The sequence below is a fragment of the Clytia hemisphaerica genome, unplaced genomic scaffold (genome assembly GCF_902728285.1).
Source record: "Clytia hemisphaerica strain Z4C2 unplaced genomic scaffold, Clytia hemisphaerica genome assembly, whole genome shotgun sequence".
Classification (NCBI taxonomy): Eukaryota; Metazoa; Cnidaria; class Hydrozoa; order Leptothecata; family Clytiidae; genus Clytia; species Clytia hemisphaerica.
Genome location: NW_027103917.1, coordinates 1,193,533 through 1,209,455, shown reverse-complemented (window position 1 = coordinate 1,209,455; position 15,923 = coordinate 1,193,533). Strand labels below are relative to the sequence as shown.

The following is a 15,923-nucleotide window of genomic DNA, read 5'->3' as shown; positions in this document are numbered from 1 at the left end:
TCAAAAAAATTCTAAAAATGAAGATGAAAATGAAGAAGAAAAAAATGAAGATCTTGTAGAAAAGTGCTATAACTACCATTTTCCGTGAAGTGAATCCTTGATTATCGAACGTTATTACTGTGAAAAAATTTCTCAAAAATAATCATTCAGTCAAAAGATATCAAACAAAGTTATAAGCTGATTGACGTCTAAAAACGCTGTTTTCTGCAGTTTTTTGCTGTTTTTTGGGGTCAATCACTTATTAACTTTGTATCATAACTTTATATTGAATAAATATTTTAATGAAATTTCTTCACAGTGATGATCTTCTAAGATCAAAGAATCTCTCCAGTGAAAATGAAAGTTATAGCAGTATTCTACAAGATCTTCATTTTTTTCTTCTTCATTTTCATCTTCATTTTTGGAATTTTTTTAAAGATTTTTTTATTCCAAATTGTTTCACTCACTAATATCTTTCCAATGATACCAAATTTATAAAGATTGAAGAATTCCTTCAAAAGTTATAGGTAAAAGAAAAAAGAGTGCACACTTATCGTGAATAGACTTTAGTTTTGTTTTCCAAATGAGTGAAATAAGGGTGTATTCCAGTACGTTATGCGCATTTAAAACTACAAAGTCATAAATCCAAAACTAGCGAACTCAACATTCGAGATCGAATCATACACATGTTTTCTACAAGAGCCTGGTTTAAAAGAAGATGGAAGAATATTTAAAAAAACACACCAGAATTCGAAGGTTTCCTCCTTGAAAGGGGTCTCTGGAATCTAGAATTACCTGGATGTATCATGTGATGTTACATAATTTTTTTTTTTCTTCAAGAAAGTTAGTCTTTATCGGCTATGAATTAATTGTTAAAAACATTTATTGTTAGTAGAATTTTTCGCTTTTCTTTTAACGAAAATCAGTACGTCCTTTCTTGTTCGTAAAAGCCAAGAAAAATTTCGTTTTAAATCTTATCTAGATACAACAAAGTTAAGTTTTTTTATTGAAGTTAAAAAATATTGATGTAACAGATTGATAAGATCAAAAAATATTCCAATGTTTTTATTTCTTTCCGAAAAAATCTCCTGATTCCAATGTCGCTTGTGGTTTCAGCAGATGGTTTTTAATACCATTTTTTCTTTCTTCCTATCACGCCCTCAAGAAGAAAAGCCGTTACATTTTTTCAAGAAAGAGAAGCGAACCAGGGTTAAACAGACTACGTATTCAAACTAAACTGAACTAATCTAATATAAAATTCTAGTCAAATATTTATGTAGAGGGACTAGAAACTTTAAACTTGACTTAAAAAGTTTCGGTTTCTAGACTTCTAAAAATATAAAAATAAAGGTTGCATTGTGTAAAAATACGAATTATATGTATAGTTATAAAGATTCTGTTAAAATTGTTTTTTAAAACGAAAATTAAAACACATAGTGTCATCTCATAGACACGTGTTTGTGGGGTATTATTTTTGTCGTGGTCATGAGGTAAATCCATGAAATCCGTGAATGTAAACTGTCAATGTATGGTAGTGTGTGTGAACACAGTATTCGATTAATCAATTAGTCGATCCATTCCCCAAGAATTAAATCTGTTATTATAATGGAAAAGGAAAATATTAAAAACAACAAAAAATGATTAGTTTGTAAGCAAATAAAGTAAATCATAGAGTGGAGAGGAAATTAATGGGGCTTAGGGGGGAACGGATGAAAATTAAAACATGAAAGCTATCACTTTGTCATCAGCAGGAAAGTCAGGATTCTTTGGAGAGAAAACATGACTTAGAGCGAAGATAAACATTATGTGAACTTATAAACATAACTAAAGAGTTATTGACCCCACACTAAAACTCATCAGGGATCCATGTCAGTATTCACAGTTTAAAGGGAAACAGTGTCAATCAATTAAAAAACTGTTCAATTAGAAATATAGAGGGTTATTTTGGGGGCATGGGTAAGATTTGTAAAGCCTCTTTATCTCGATGTATCAGGCAAGGTGCCTAAAGTTTTTTGAACAGATAAGGAGTCTTTTTTGGGGAAAGAAAATTTGTCGCTTTCATTCATGTCTGGAGATAAAGAGACTTCATGGTGGTGTCTAAGAAAGATTGGGTCGGTATATTCAACTATGTCTTTCTTAGATACCGGTGTATTATACAGTAACAAACATAAAAAGAAAATAAATGATTACGCACCGATTAGAAAGTAACAGTGAATTTTAAGAGAGTTAGGATGGTAGAAGTTAGCTTGTAGCCTGTTTGTAGGGATGATACATCCTTCTCACTTTAGCAATGTGTGCTTTTAGTTGACCTGTACAATAACATTAACGGAGTAAGTAAGTGTGTTTGAAAAAAAAAACGGATCTCACTAGCCAGGGAACAATTAATGTTTTTAAAGCAAATAGTTATCAAATTCCCAAAGTCATTAATTTGGCTTCAAGTAATGGTCGGCATAAAATATGATGACTTTTCTTTATATGAATTCTTTTCCGTTTTTTTTTTTTTGGACACACTGTATAAGATTGATGACGTAAATTAGAAACGTTTAAAAAAATACAAACTAAATTCAAGTGAAAAAAAAACTAAGTTATAACATAACAACAGAGACATGTTACAATAATAATAACATAGAGAACCGACAAATTGAAGACACACCCTTATCAACTAAGATAAGTAAAAAGAGAGAATTGTCACAGGTAGAAAAAATACTTTCAGAAGCTAATCTTTGTCTAATGCACTAATTGAGAATAGTTTAGAATAAGTGCATGTGTCAGGTATTATGAATACAATAGGATAAAAGAAAGGAGATAAGAGTTCAAGGGTGTGGTCTCACTTTCACTCACTTCAAGGTGCCATTTCATCATGACTCTTTAATGACGGAAAGGTGCCCAATAATGAACAAAGAGAAAGAAAAAGCATTTTCCTTATTTCATTTCAATGAGAAATTGAAGTCTTATATCATTTATTTCATTCCACTCTTACAAAAGAAAGGACGATACTGCTGTACCTCCATCTGTCTCATTTCTCAATCAGTGAAAAAAAAAGAACAAAGTTTTATAGCTAGAATTTTCCTTTTTGTTATTCACCTATCCTCTCCTTGAAGAAATAGCATCAATATTTAACGACGCGGTAATTATCAAGTATCAAAATATATTTTGATGAAGAAAAGAACAGAAAGTCGATTCGATACATTGGACAAAAGAAAGGCGATAAAAGGTGTCTCTATTCTTCTGTTTCATGAGCTATTTTTCTATTTCGTTTTTCTCCCTTAACATTATCTGTTACTTTTTGACACATACAAGAAAGAATATCGCTTGTGATAAAAAAAAGAGCAAATGGAAGAAAAACACGAAAGTGGTCAAGAAAAAAAGCCAAGTAAAAAGAAAATCTTTTAAGCTCCTTGTCCTATAATAGCTGTCAAGTCTCTCTATTTCGCCATTCAGGAGTGGGATGAGACAGATGTTTCAAAGCTAGTTTTCCTTTTGAAGTTTGAGGCAATAAAATATACACTTGGCTTTCATTTCAAATAATAATCAAGGAAAAAGGGAGGAATGAAGATCACGGGGGTAGGGTTGTCTTAATGTGCAATGTTATGTACATCAGGCATCGATATCACAAAAAAACATTCCAGAACAATTAGAACGTAAATCTGATTTCCAAATTTGATTTTTAACAGTAATTATTTTTAATATTCCCATGGGAATTGAAAAATTATCAAAAAAAATAAATTTGACTGACACGAAGTCAGTGATTGTAATTTTTATCTGCAAAAGCTCTCCTAATTTCCAAAACATTTAGAAAATCAAATACCCCAAAAATATTTTAAAATTCATTTTTTCTTTATTTCTCTTCACATAATCTATGCTAAATAAATAAATACCTAAAAGTATCTTCATATAAAATAATAAAATTGCTCAGTTTTCTGTAATAATTCTCTCTTCAGTTGATTGGTTGGATGACATAAGTAGTCGTGATGTTAGCAGGGTTTATTCTGGGTCAATACATTTCTGTTGTTGTTGTTATTAGTAGCATTTCATGGTCGGTTCCATGTTGAAATGTCATGACCTTTCTTAGCATGAGTTGTTAGAATTTTTGTTTTTTATCAAATTCATAAACTTCTTCATATTTCTATAAAATTCTTTACTTTTGAGCGTCAAATAAAATATTATTGAAATGAAAATAGTAAGTTCTACTACATTATTCAGAGAAATCTGTTTTTTAAAAATAATACTATCCACAGGAAAAATTCAAGATTTTTTAAGGCAAGGGATTTCTGAAACTTGCATAAAGAATGTAATGTAATGTACTGTAAGTGTTGAACCCTTCTTGCCCTAAAATGTATGCAGTTTCCTCAAGATTGCTTTCAAAAAATAACAAAATAATGAAAGTTAGTTTAAAAAATATAAAAATTGCAGAATAAATAGTAAATACAAGTTTTCCAATTTATCATTTTAAACGTCGTTAAAAAAGACACAATTTGAGTATTTTATTATTATTAAATGGTAAAAAAGTAAATAGTTAGTAAAAATAGCGTTTATGTGTTATTTATATTAAATATAAGTTAAAATTAGTATCAAGATTAATCTTGAACTAAACTTCAAACGTATAAAATTATCATACAATAAAATTGGATTTACAAAAATTTAATTTGAAATTTATTTTGCGAATATCGCAATAAAAAAACATAAACCAAATCACAACAAAACAGTTTTTAAATTTTTGGACAGTAGTTGTTACAGCCGGTTTGGAATGAATTATCATCTTTTACTCAAAATTAGCGAGCTGCCATCCAGATTGGTAAAATCCAGAAACGAAGCACCCGGTGTGCCTCTTTGAGCGAAAGTTTCAAGAGGATATAAGCCTTGCAGTGCAGCTGCTGAAATCAAATTAGATTCAGACAAATAGTTTCATTTGGTAAAGTTGTTTAACATTATGGTCAGTAGCTTTTTAGTTTTATTGGAGGTTCCACAAAAGTTGATAAGGTCCAGTCCAACTATATACAACTAATGTCTTTAGTTTTGTTAAGAACTCAAAAATGTTATGCTGATTTTATAATTTAGAGTTAATTTTGGTTATTGCAATAAATTATTAGTTATCCCTTCATAAATTCTTATTGACATTTATAATGCACCATTCAAATTACCAAAATGTTAAAAAAGTTCTAGTGATTAGTAGCAAACTTTGAAGTTTAGGTTTAATACACCACACATAATTAAATTTCAAATTTGAAAACCAAACTCAAAAAGTCCACCCTGATGTAACACATTGCACAAAAAGATTCCTTAAAACACAGTTGGAGAGCAACAACCGAACGATCGCGAAGATGGATGTTGTTGTGTAGGCACTGTTGGATTTATACCGAAATCACAAAATCGGAAAATCATGTTGTCGTAATGAACAGGCTCACCTGCTGAGTTTCGGATGGCTGGAAATGATGTATTGTTTTGTGGAACGACTGGTGAAGGACTCGGAAAACTTAACAGCCCAGTTGGAGATACTGAAAGAAAAATTTTCAAAATTTTAAAGTAAAAACTTATCCTCTTATTCAAAATACCCAGGATAAAAAGGAGTTCTGGGTAAAAACAAAACATCTTACCAGGTCAGAAGAGGCAAACAAAAATAGCCTGATCTGCTTGGGGTTTGATTTTTCATAATTATCATATTAACTTCAAAATAATTGAAAAAAACATTGCTTACCACCATTTTGAGTGACTGTGGCAGCAGCAGGAGGGCTTGCCTCACTGTTGGGGTGTCTGTAAGTACCATTTAAAATTGCAAGATCCTGAAGTTGCTTCTTTTTTATCGCATCTTCTCCGTCTTTCTGAAATTATGAGGAAAACAAAATTGAGCTCCCTTACTCAAATACCCTGTACTGCCTGTAAAACACATAAACAAAGTTGCTGAATGCATGTAATATCAACTTATATGCAAAGAATTTTAGAGCACTTGAGATTTGTTTGGTATATATATAATGATTCCAAATTCAAAAACATAATTTTCTTACTGGAGGTGTAAGGAGGAAGTTAACTTCTTCAACAGCTTTTTTCAATTTCATTCGAGCACGATCTTCAGTATCTTCAACCATTATCAAAACATGAAGATCCTCATCCAAATGCTCATAGTTTGGTTGTCCACGTTTTTCTTCCTCCACTTTCTTGTCTTTCATTGAACCTCTTCCTCTAACAAGAAGCTTCCCTCCTGTTTCTTGCTCAACTTGACGTAAGGTGAGACCACGTGGACCAATAATACGACCAACAAAGTTGAACTTAAAATAAAACATGAAATTTATAGAATAAAGAAATGTTACATTCATATCCAAAAAATTAGCCTGGATAAAGCTTAGGGGACGCAACCCTGCCTTTTAAGAATTCGGACTGATCATTATTTTACCGCTAACAGTTCTTGCAGAAGTAATCTGAATTATGAAAGGCTATATTATGAAAGGCTATGTTATCACTATCAGTGTGAATAGAATTTTGATGATTAATCCCTCTACAGCCCACAATAGACTTTTCCGGGGAAATTTTTTAGCAATTTACATGGGAAAAGTATTTTCAGACAATATCTGAAACAACAGAGTTGGGCAACAACTATTTCTAGCATTTGAAAAGCTCAATTTCCCTCACATCACTTTATCTAGGCCGTCAATGGTGACTTACATTTTCTCAAGAGCACTCACTCCTTCATACGTTCTCCATAATGGCCGAAAAGAAATTTCATATGTTAATTTCAACCCACTTCAACAGGGGTATTTGAAATGGGGCCTGATCAATATTAGAACTGGCACAATGAAACACTACAATATTTACTTACTTTAGGGTGATCTTTGACTTTTGCATAAACTTTTTCAGTTAACTTCACAGGAGGTCCAGAGGGTTTTGGCAGTGACATCAAGAAGCTTGACGGGCAAAATATGTCATTTCGTACACGACTAATTTCTGTAAAAAAGGTGTGTATCAATAATAAGTGAGAGTAAAAGGAAATAACCCAAATCGAACAAAATCAGGATATAACATGTAGCTCTCCTACGAAATATTTTAAATTTTTATTACAAAAACTACAAACAATGTTATGAATATTGAAAAATTGAATCAAAACATCTATATTTAATATAAATCAAAAGTCAAAACAGACATTTTTAATCAAGCTGCTGACAAAAACATGCTTGCAGTATGCAGAGAGATGTAATTTCTACGTCATTATGGTAAACCTCTTAATACAAAATTAATTAAATAACCTTAAGGAAGTTGTCTGTCGAAAAAGAGATTGATTTTAATCAGCTTTCTTAGACAATGGGCATTTTGTCAGGGACATTTTTCAAAAGGTTTTACTAGAATCAAAAGAGTAATCACAGCTAACTCACCTTCATCTAGAAGTCTTTCAGAATGCAAAAAGATCTTCGGCATTTTTGAGACAGTAGTTTTGTCTTGCAATAGCTGATTCAAGTATTCTGTAGCGGTGAGCTCGTCTGGAACATTCATTTTTCTTGCTGCTGTTGTGGTAGTTGAATTTGTTATGAGTTGGTTAGATGAATTCTGTGTTGTTGAATTATACAACCTTGCCTTTTTGGAGTTAGTCTCGTGTTCGTCTTGTGTCGTCCTGTCAAGAGGCAAGGTATTTTGTGAGTGATCAGAAATTCTCGCCAGCTTGATTTGTTAGTAGAAGAACACTGATTTGAGACGGGGGTCAGCGCATACAAAAATATTTCTTTCTTGCCTCTCTTAAATATTAATATGATTCTTCTATGACATCAAATCTTCGTTAATAAAAATTTCGTTATGAAAAAAAAATTTTTTTCATGACTTAAGTACTAAACGAAACAAAAGAGGTCATTTCTTGTTGTATTCTAAACCCCTGAAAAGCGCGAAACTCACCAACTCGAGGCTGGAAAAACAAAGCTCCCCGTCGCTTCGTAAATAAAAAGTTTAACAGAAAGAAAAATATCAAACATCCGCACTAATAAAACTCGAGAGAAAACATTGTGATTTTTTTGAGAAAAAGATACAATAAAGAGTCAATCCTAAGCACAAATATATTGGAAAAGGAATTTCTCCTCTAATAAGATTTAGATCCTCACCAAAAAACGTGTGTTTTCTTTTTGCGAAATGCAAATTCGCAAGTCGTAACACAACATGATTTTGCGGTCGCTTAAGCTGGGAGCAAACCGTCAAACATGGCTCTTCAAACATTTGAGGTTTTTATGTTTGATAGTTTGCGCGGACTCTTCAAACATTTTTTTAGCAATGTGACGTCTTCTTTTATAACGTCAGTTTTGGTTTGGAATGGAAAACGTCAATAGAACGACTTCATTTGTTTGAAGAAATTATGAACTTGCTCAAACATTGTTTCAAACATTTTTGGAGATTTTGTTGTTGAAATGATACGAATTTTGACCCCGCAAACCGTCCAACATCGATTTCAAACATGAAACGTCACGATGTTTGAAGAACAATGTTTGACGGTTTGCTCCCAGCTTTACTTTTTCTGGTCTTTATTATACACGCGCGTGGAAGCGAGCTGTCTTGCGCGAAGTGAGTGATTGTAAGTGACACGCCTCCCTGGTGATTCTGTATGCAGTGTATGTACCTGCTAACACCCTTTTATTATATGCTAGTACCTAAATTCCACGGTTGAGATAGGTTGAGATGACGATATCATCAGTGCTGTCGAGTACCGTACCCATGAATGGTCCCGAAAACAGAAAAAGCATGTTCTGTCGCTAAAATTTAATTTTAATTTTCAAGCTTACTTACTTTTTGAACTGTTTAACTTGCAGTTAAATTGTTGTGAAGCTATTAACTGAAGACTGGATAGCTGATAGCACATGTGTAATACACGTTTTTTTTATTAGAACACCTAAAATTTGAGCCTGGATGTGCTTATTTTTTAGCGATTATCTGCCTAAAATGTTCTTAAACTAGATTCTAATAAAAAAAACGTGTAAGCTCGCTATGATAGGAAAGCCACCACCGTACGTGAAAAATTGAATACAGATTCCCCTGTAATATCAACACCAAGCAAATAGAGGACTTCTTCTTGAATCTTGCTTGATTGTATTTGTTATCAAAAATTATTAGTCGGTAAAATAAGATGGTCTATTATAGTAGTAAAGCAGTAGATTGCTAGTTCCTTCTAAATATTGACTTTCTCCACTTTTTCAATTAAGTGGGAAAAGTAAACCTATCAGTCCTAAAAACGGTCAAAAGATTACAATCATCTCTTAAATATTTAACTTTTTCCGGATATAAATAACACCTCTGAAAGTTTTGTATTACAGCAATACAATAGTTTTCTTTTATAGAACAGTCAAAGTAGTGCAATATTTTTCTGCGAGTTTTTTTAACTTCACATACACAATGAATGACCTCACTTGACATCAACGTAAACACTGATCAATCGAAGATGCATGAATGGTCAATCTAGCAGCGCCATTCTTGTCATAGCAGGGTCAATCTTATCATAAGCCGAAGGTTTACCAAGAATAGAAAAAACCAAAGCATGTAGTAGGCCCGTAGTAAGACTAAGAGCCAAACAGTTGACTCCGGAACTTGTCTTGCTAGCTCGTTACGCCCTTTAGAGAAATAATCAAGATTACTGCTTTAAAGGAAAACCCACCATATTCTGCGAGAATTTTGGTCATTCCCTCGTTTTTTGAAATTAGAAGTTCGGGCGAAAAAGTCACTTTTGGACTATCTCTATCTGTTCAATTTAATCGAATATTTCAATTCGGGATGGGTTTATCAACTTCCAGGCTATATTCTGAGCCTTATTGGACCATGTTTGACTTCCAAATTGTTTGTGACTAAGATTTCTAGATAATTTCCCTTTTTTTCAAATATTACGATAATGATATTGTAGCTGCTATGCTATCGAAAATGGAATGAGATAACCAGCTTTTCCGACTTACTCTAAGCATAGTCAATATAAAAATCCCCGGTCTGGAAAGCTTTTTGTTAACAGTTAGAGCTTGCGTTCGCAAATCGTCTTGTTTTGCATAGATTTTTGATCATGTGATTAGAAATTAGACCAATCCCAAGAGTAGTATTTGGAAACGTGATTAAAAAGTATGCAAATCGCAACTTGCCTTTTATTCATAACAAGGGAAAATTTGACAAAAAAGTTAAAACAATACATTGCTAGACCAGAGTTTTATACAGGGTGTCCCTAATTAAAGTATCGAGTTTGAACATGCGATTGAGCAGAAAAGTTTGTGTGTGTTATCGCTAAAATATAAGAACGTTCTCCATCACACAGGCTTATTACAAAAGGTAGTTACAACGTATAAATTAATCGTAATGACAAAGAAAAAAAAGGGAGAGCTTAAAATACAATTTTGTGAAGGGGGGGGGTTTCAGGGGGTACCTGATTCCGCAATTCCGCCAATTTTTTCTCCAACTTCCGTCAAACCGTCTTAAATTGAACCAAAATTCCGTCACCGAAAATTCCTTTGAAATTCAATATTTTTGTCGAAAATTCCGCAAATTTTGAATATCTTTCACCAATTCCGAAATTCCGCAAATTTTTTTGCTAAATTCCGTTTTTCCGCACTAAAATTGTCTAATTTTCCGTCTCCGTCAGAGAACCCAATTTCCGTAATTCCGTCTAAATTTTCGCCAAATTCCGCGACTCCGTCCGAAAAAAGGGTCGATTCCGCTCCTCCGCCAACCATGAAACCCCCCCTGTGAACACGCACATAAAACTTTCTACTCATAGTTGTGTTTCGACTCGATACTTTAAATAGGGACACCCTGTATAATGACTATGCTCTAAGGGAAGAGTTTGAACCATGCAAAATTTCAAACTCAGTGGCTAATTAAATTTCTTTATCTCACACTATTTAGGTGGACTGGCTATTACGTTTGTAGTAGAGGAGTCTCGGAGGAGTCCTACTCCGACGATCTAGGGGAATCTATCAGCTAACGAAGAAGCTTTCATTTGAAATACACCCATGTGCTACGCACCCAGCTGGACTCCTACTACACACTGGAAAATTTTGCTGAAATTTCGAGAAAAATACCCTACAATTTCAGCCCCACTAGAAAATTGACTGTGTTCTTAACCCCATTTAAAATTCACTATGGAAAAAGCATCAAAAGAGATTGCACTCCATAACTATCCCCACTGGACTTGACCTGGGAACATAGAATTATAATTCCCATTGGGATTTCGATAGAAATTGTCATCTACTGTGGGAAGATGTTCCACCGGGGCTGTGAGACAGGGGTGTTGAAATATTAACACACCCCCTGATATTAGTTAATGGCCCTTTGAATTTAAAGATTTGATAATGAAATTACAAATAACCTTGGGTTTGCGGGGGTATTACTCAGGGTTAAAGAATATCGGATATGGATGCCTCTAAACCTTGAGCCTAGAATAACAAATTCGATGAGAAAATTGACACGCAGTGGAACGTTGAGCAATTTCGTAGCCAGTTGTTTTTTATTTTGTTGATGGACGTGGTACTATCGTGAGCGTTATCATAGTTCGTAATTTTGTTGATGGACGTGGTACTATCATGAGCGTTATCATAGTTCATAAAATAACGAACTAAGGTCCTGGCTTCGAGTTTGTTATCAGAGGGGCTTTAGAAAACTATTAAAAGTGGAAACAAATCTCGAACTAAATTAACTCACCACGCATTTGATTGGCCTTTCAAAGCTTCCGTATTGTTGCAAAGCCAAGTATTTAGATCGTCATTGGTTGGCTGGAAGGATGCAGCAGTATCAAGTGCTGGATGAAGACCATTTGATGGTGTTATTGTTGTTCCAGTTTCTTGGTATAATAACCCGTTCAACACGCTCAAAATGTTTGGGTCCATCAGTGCCATTTTGGATTGCAAGTTTTGATATCTTTTATGTTCTTATGGATATTTTGAGAAAAACCAAACGATTTATTAGGTATGAGAATCACCGACCCGTGATAACTGTGAATTAATAATAATCGGTGAGACGGGAAGATGTACAGAGATCAGAGATATACATCAAAATCATTTCATCCAATTCGAAAAAATACTATATTCGACATTAGAAGAAGAGCCAATTGTTTTTCCAGCGTTAGCAATCCTAAATTACGACATTACGATCCCTATGAAATTCCAAGGCTGGTGAGACGGGGTTGTTACATCCCCCAGTTGCCCAATGGCGAGTATGGCAAAAACTGTTGGGTACAAAAGAATTACACGATTTCTTTTCAATAACATATTATATAGTAGTATCAGAATATTCTTGATGGAATTGAACAAAAAATTAAGAATGTGCTAAGAATGCACTGCTCAAATAAATACCCTGGTAACCAGGGTAGCTAAGAACGTCACCATCATCATATTCATCATTGATGTCTGAACTAGGATTATCCTTTTTAATTTTTTTTTAACTTCAAATTGCCTACCTTCGCACATTGATACACTAAACTTTCACAAATACCTTTTTCCAAAGCATTACGCCAAAAAGAATTTTCATCACGCCATCACACCCACAAAATGATTTTATCAATCACCTATCCTTGGTAAATCATTTAAATCTAACCTGAAGAGATTATCAGTAAGCGAACAAAAGCGTAAACATCCAAGACGTAGAAATTTGTTAAGACTTACCAACTGGCCAGACAAACCAACTCATTTTGCTCTCCTTGAGCGAGAAAGAGGCTGGACTAAAATCTACAAACCCTGTTTGAAAGATCTCCTGCTAATTTCAATTGTGTTTGTTAAACAGTCTAATATGAAAGCTCTCTTGTTTTCAAAAGTTTTAAGTGTACCCACGAAAAGTAAATTGTTTTATCCGATTAAAATTAAGATTCTCAAAATAGAACTTCATTTTTGCGAAATCCTAATGTAAATTTAATTCATTCCTTAAAAACCCAAGGTCATTAGTTTTTTAGGCTCAGCGAAAAGTGACAGTGACCTTTCTACGAGACAGGGATAATTTGCGATCAGTGACTGAGCCGTGTAATGTTTATGTTTATGTTTATGTTTCTTTTCTTTAAAGTTGATGTAAAGTAGTACAATGTATACTTAGCTCGAGGGTAATCAATATAAACTATTATCAACTATTACAAATCTATCTAGAAGGTTGATACTCAAGATCAACCTAGTCTAGAGATCCAAAACTATGATTTCTTCTCTACTGATGGCGAAATGAATAGTATGGTTTTGGCTATGAATTTGAATTTTCCAGCTCCAAACGACAGTTGAAAACACAGCCAATCAAAATTCTTCTTATTTCACTTTATTATTTCATTACTTTCTAAGAAAAACAGCAACTTCCTTAAGTAGTTTTGATTTTTGTCAGTGAGGATAGCGCTAAATTCGAATTTCCTACCCACTTTTAGAGCATTTTATCATTAAATTGCCAATATTCCCCAGCAATGCTAAATGGTTCCACAAAAAATGCCAGATCTTTGAGGTATCACATGCTAGATTTTGGCTGAGTTTGGATCCAAATCTACGAATATCGTAAGAATATTTCAGGATGATTTTTCCCAAAAAGTTAAAAATATTCATGATGAATTGAAAAAACACCATTCTTATAAAAAAAGCGTGTACATTAAAAAATATACAGGGCGGGCCTTCTCTCTATGTAATGAACGAACTTGCGATAAAATAATCAAATCTTAATGGGACTATTCAAAACGAAAACAATTAAAAATCATTAGCCATATAGTGAAATTTTTCCAAGAGTCTAAAGAAAAAACTCCGAGCTCAACCACACAAACAAACAATCAGTATAAGATCTTTTGATAAAAAATCCTGAGAGGCAACCAAAACATTCGAAAAAATAGAAATAAGTAGTTTTTGAGCTCCTTCTTGTAATTTATGAAATCATTCTACCAGTAATGGAAATCTTTAAAAATGTTAATGGAAGAAAACACACTTTCAGAATGGAAGATAAATAACAATAAAAACAGGAAACCAAACATACATGCACAGTGGTCGCGCGGTTAGACAGCGCGTTCGAATCAATACGCCTACTGTGACTACGAAGAACAGATGATAGACGAAATACAAGGTTTAATACTTTATTAATTTGATATAATTCCAGATTTATTTATACCAACAACATATTTTCACTTCTAAAAGCTTCTTTCTTTGCTATTTGTTTTCAAACACTATTCAAAAAGATTTACGGCAGAACAGAATCTTATCTGATGATGATCACATCTCGTTCAACATTAAGCATAAAAGCCATTAAATTATGAAAACCAAGAAATTAACACAATTTACAGAGTGGTTCAAGGCGTAACCTAAAGTTTCCGGTTCAGCCACTACACCCCCTTCTCACAGACACACTGGGATCCCTACCCACTGGAAAATTTTACCAACATATCGTGTCTCCGGTGGAAAATTATCTTCCAATTTTTCTCCCCATTGAAAATAATCAAATAAATCAATCCTCACTGCAAAATATTATGCTATTTTTTCCATCCCCACTAAATTTTTTGACTTGAAAACAAAAGAATTGAATTCCCCAGTCATAAAAAATATGGGAATATCATTCCTCATCGAGTTTCACGAGTCCGTTATTTTTATCCCCGCTGGAAAAATTCTACGGTCTGCGAGAAGGGAGTGTACCACTTCAGAAACTCCCATAGTTGAATTACCAAGTCTCATCGAAAATTAAGGAATGAATGTCATGAAATTTTTATTAAAAAAATAAAAGTTCTGTTCGTAGATCTACCCTTATTTAATTTCAACTTGTGATTTGATTCTTTATGCATTAAGCATTTCTTTTCTCTTTTTACAACTTTTTTCGGAATTATATTTTTCTTTTTTTGTTTTAATTTTTGGCTTGGAGAGCATTATGAGCAAATTTCTTATGTCATGTTCGGAGTTTGTCATGGGGGTAAGTCTTAGTCAGTACAGAGCATGCATCGGATTTTTCAATATTTTACGCCTTAAATATCACAAGCTTAATCCCTCCTGTAGTTTTTTCATCTTACAAAATTTCCTTTTTACACTCATATTTTTATGCCTTATTTTGTCCGGAGATATTGAGGTTAACCCTGGGCCGGAGAGGGAAACCACGCCAAGCATTTGTCATTGGAACCTGAATAGCGTCTGGGTTGAAGATTCTATGGGAGATTTTATTAAGATTAAACAACTTTCTGCATTTCTAAACATTCATAAATTCGACATTGTCTGTTTGGGTGAAACTTTTCTGAATTCTGAGATAAAAGATAATGATCCTAGGCTGGTTATTGATAATTATGAGATCAAAAGATGCGACCATCCCTCTAATAATAAGACAGGAGGTGTTTGTATATATTTTCGAGATCATCTGGGTCTCGATGTGAAACCACAACTCACTACTTTGGACGAATGTCTTGTAGCTGAGATGAAAACCGGCGCGAACCGGTTTTTTCTTTGCGTCTGTTACCGTTCCCCCAGTCAGACTTCTGATGAATTCGATGTTTTTTCTCGCAAATGGGAGGAGACTATAATAAATATCCAAAATTTTTCTCCTACTGCTACAATCTTTCTTGGGGATTTCAATGTCAAGAATTCTGACTGGTGGAGCGGTGATGTCACCAATCCTGGAGGTAGAGAAATTCAAAATCTACTTACCCAGCATGGTCTGAAACAATTAATTGATGGGCCTACTCATTTCCTTAATAATTCAACTTCTTGCATTGATCTAATTTTTTCATCAGCAGATCATTTGGTTCTGGATACTGGTATCCTCCCATCTTTGCACCCTAAGTGCCATCACCAGATAACCTTTTGCAAGCTAAACTTTAAAATCCCCTTCGCTCCATCTTATGAACGAAAGGTTTGGGACTTCTCCAGAGCAGATCGCGTTCTAATACGAAGGGCGGTAGACATGGTTCACTGGGATAGGTGTTTTAAGGGTACTGATATGGATGGCCGGGTCTCCCTCTTGACTGAAACCATCATTAATATTATGTCAAACTTTGTGTCATAACCATCAGGAATAAGGATGCGGTATGG

At 33.8% G+C, this 15,923-nt stretch overlaps 1 protein-coding gene across 5 annotated transcripts; it reads right to left on the bottom strand.

Moving 5' to 3' along the window:
* Positions 1 to 1,002: 1,002 nt before the first annotated feature.
* LOC136809364 (protein quaking-B-like) lies at positions 1,003 to 11,838 on the bottom strand. Of its 5 annotated transcripts, XM_067065888.1 has the most exons (8): positions 11,614 to 11,838; positions 7,341 to 7,576; positions 6,791 to 6,915; positions 5,982 to 6,242; positions 5,675 to 5,798; positions 5,385 to 5,474; positions 2,174 to 2,288; positions 1,003 to 1,573 (listed from the first exon to the last, which is right to left on the bottom strand). In XM_067065888.1, the coding sequence occupies exons 1-7, from the start codon at positions 11,805 to 11,807 to the stop codon at positions 2,221 to 2,223; spliced, it is 1,098 nt and encodes a 365-aa protein (XP_066921989.1). In that variant the 5' UTR covers positions 11,808 to 11,838; the 3' UTR covers positions 1,003 to 1,573; positions 2,174 to 2,220. The 5 variants fall into 5 exon arrangements, with proteins under 5 accessions (XP_066921989.1, XP_066921986.1, XP_066921987.1 ...); XM_067065885.1 differs by lacking the exons at positions 1,003 to 1,573; positions 2,174 to 2,288 and adding an exon at positions 4,282 to 4,853; XM_067065886.1 differs by lacking the exons at positions 1,003 to 1,573; positions 2,174 to 2,288 and adding an exon at positions 4,282 to 4,850.
* Between the last annotated feature and the right edge of the window lie 4,085 nt (positions 11,839 to 15,923).

Coding starts and splice junctions, on each gene's coding strand:
- LOC136809364 (XM_067065884.1), bottom strand. CDS start 11,807: ATGGCACTGATGGACCCAAACATTTTGAGCGTGTTGAACGGGTTATTA. Junction 5,799..5,981: donor ACTTCCTCCTTACACCTCCA/GTAAGAAAATTA, acceptor TCATAATTTCAG/AAAGACGGAGAAGATGCGAT. Junction 5,475..5,674: donor CACAGTCACTCAAAATGGTG/GTAAGCAATGTT, acceptor TTTTTCTTTCAG/TATCTCCAACTGGGCTGTTA.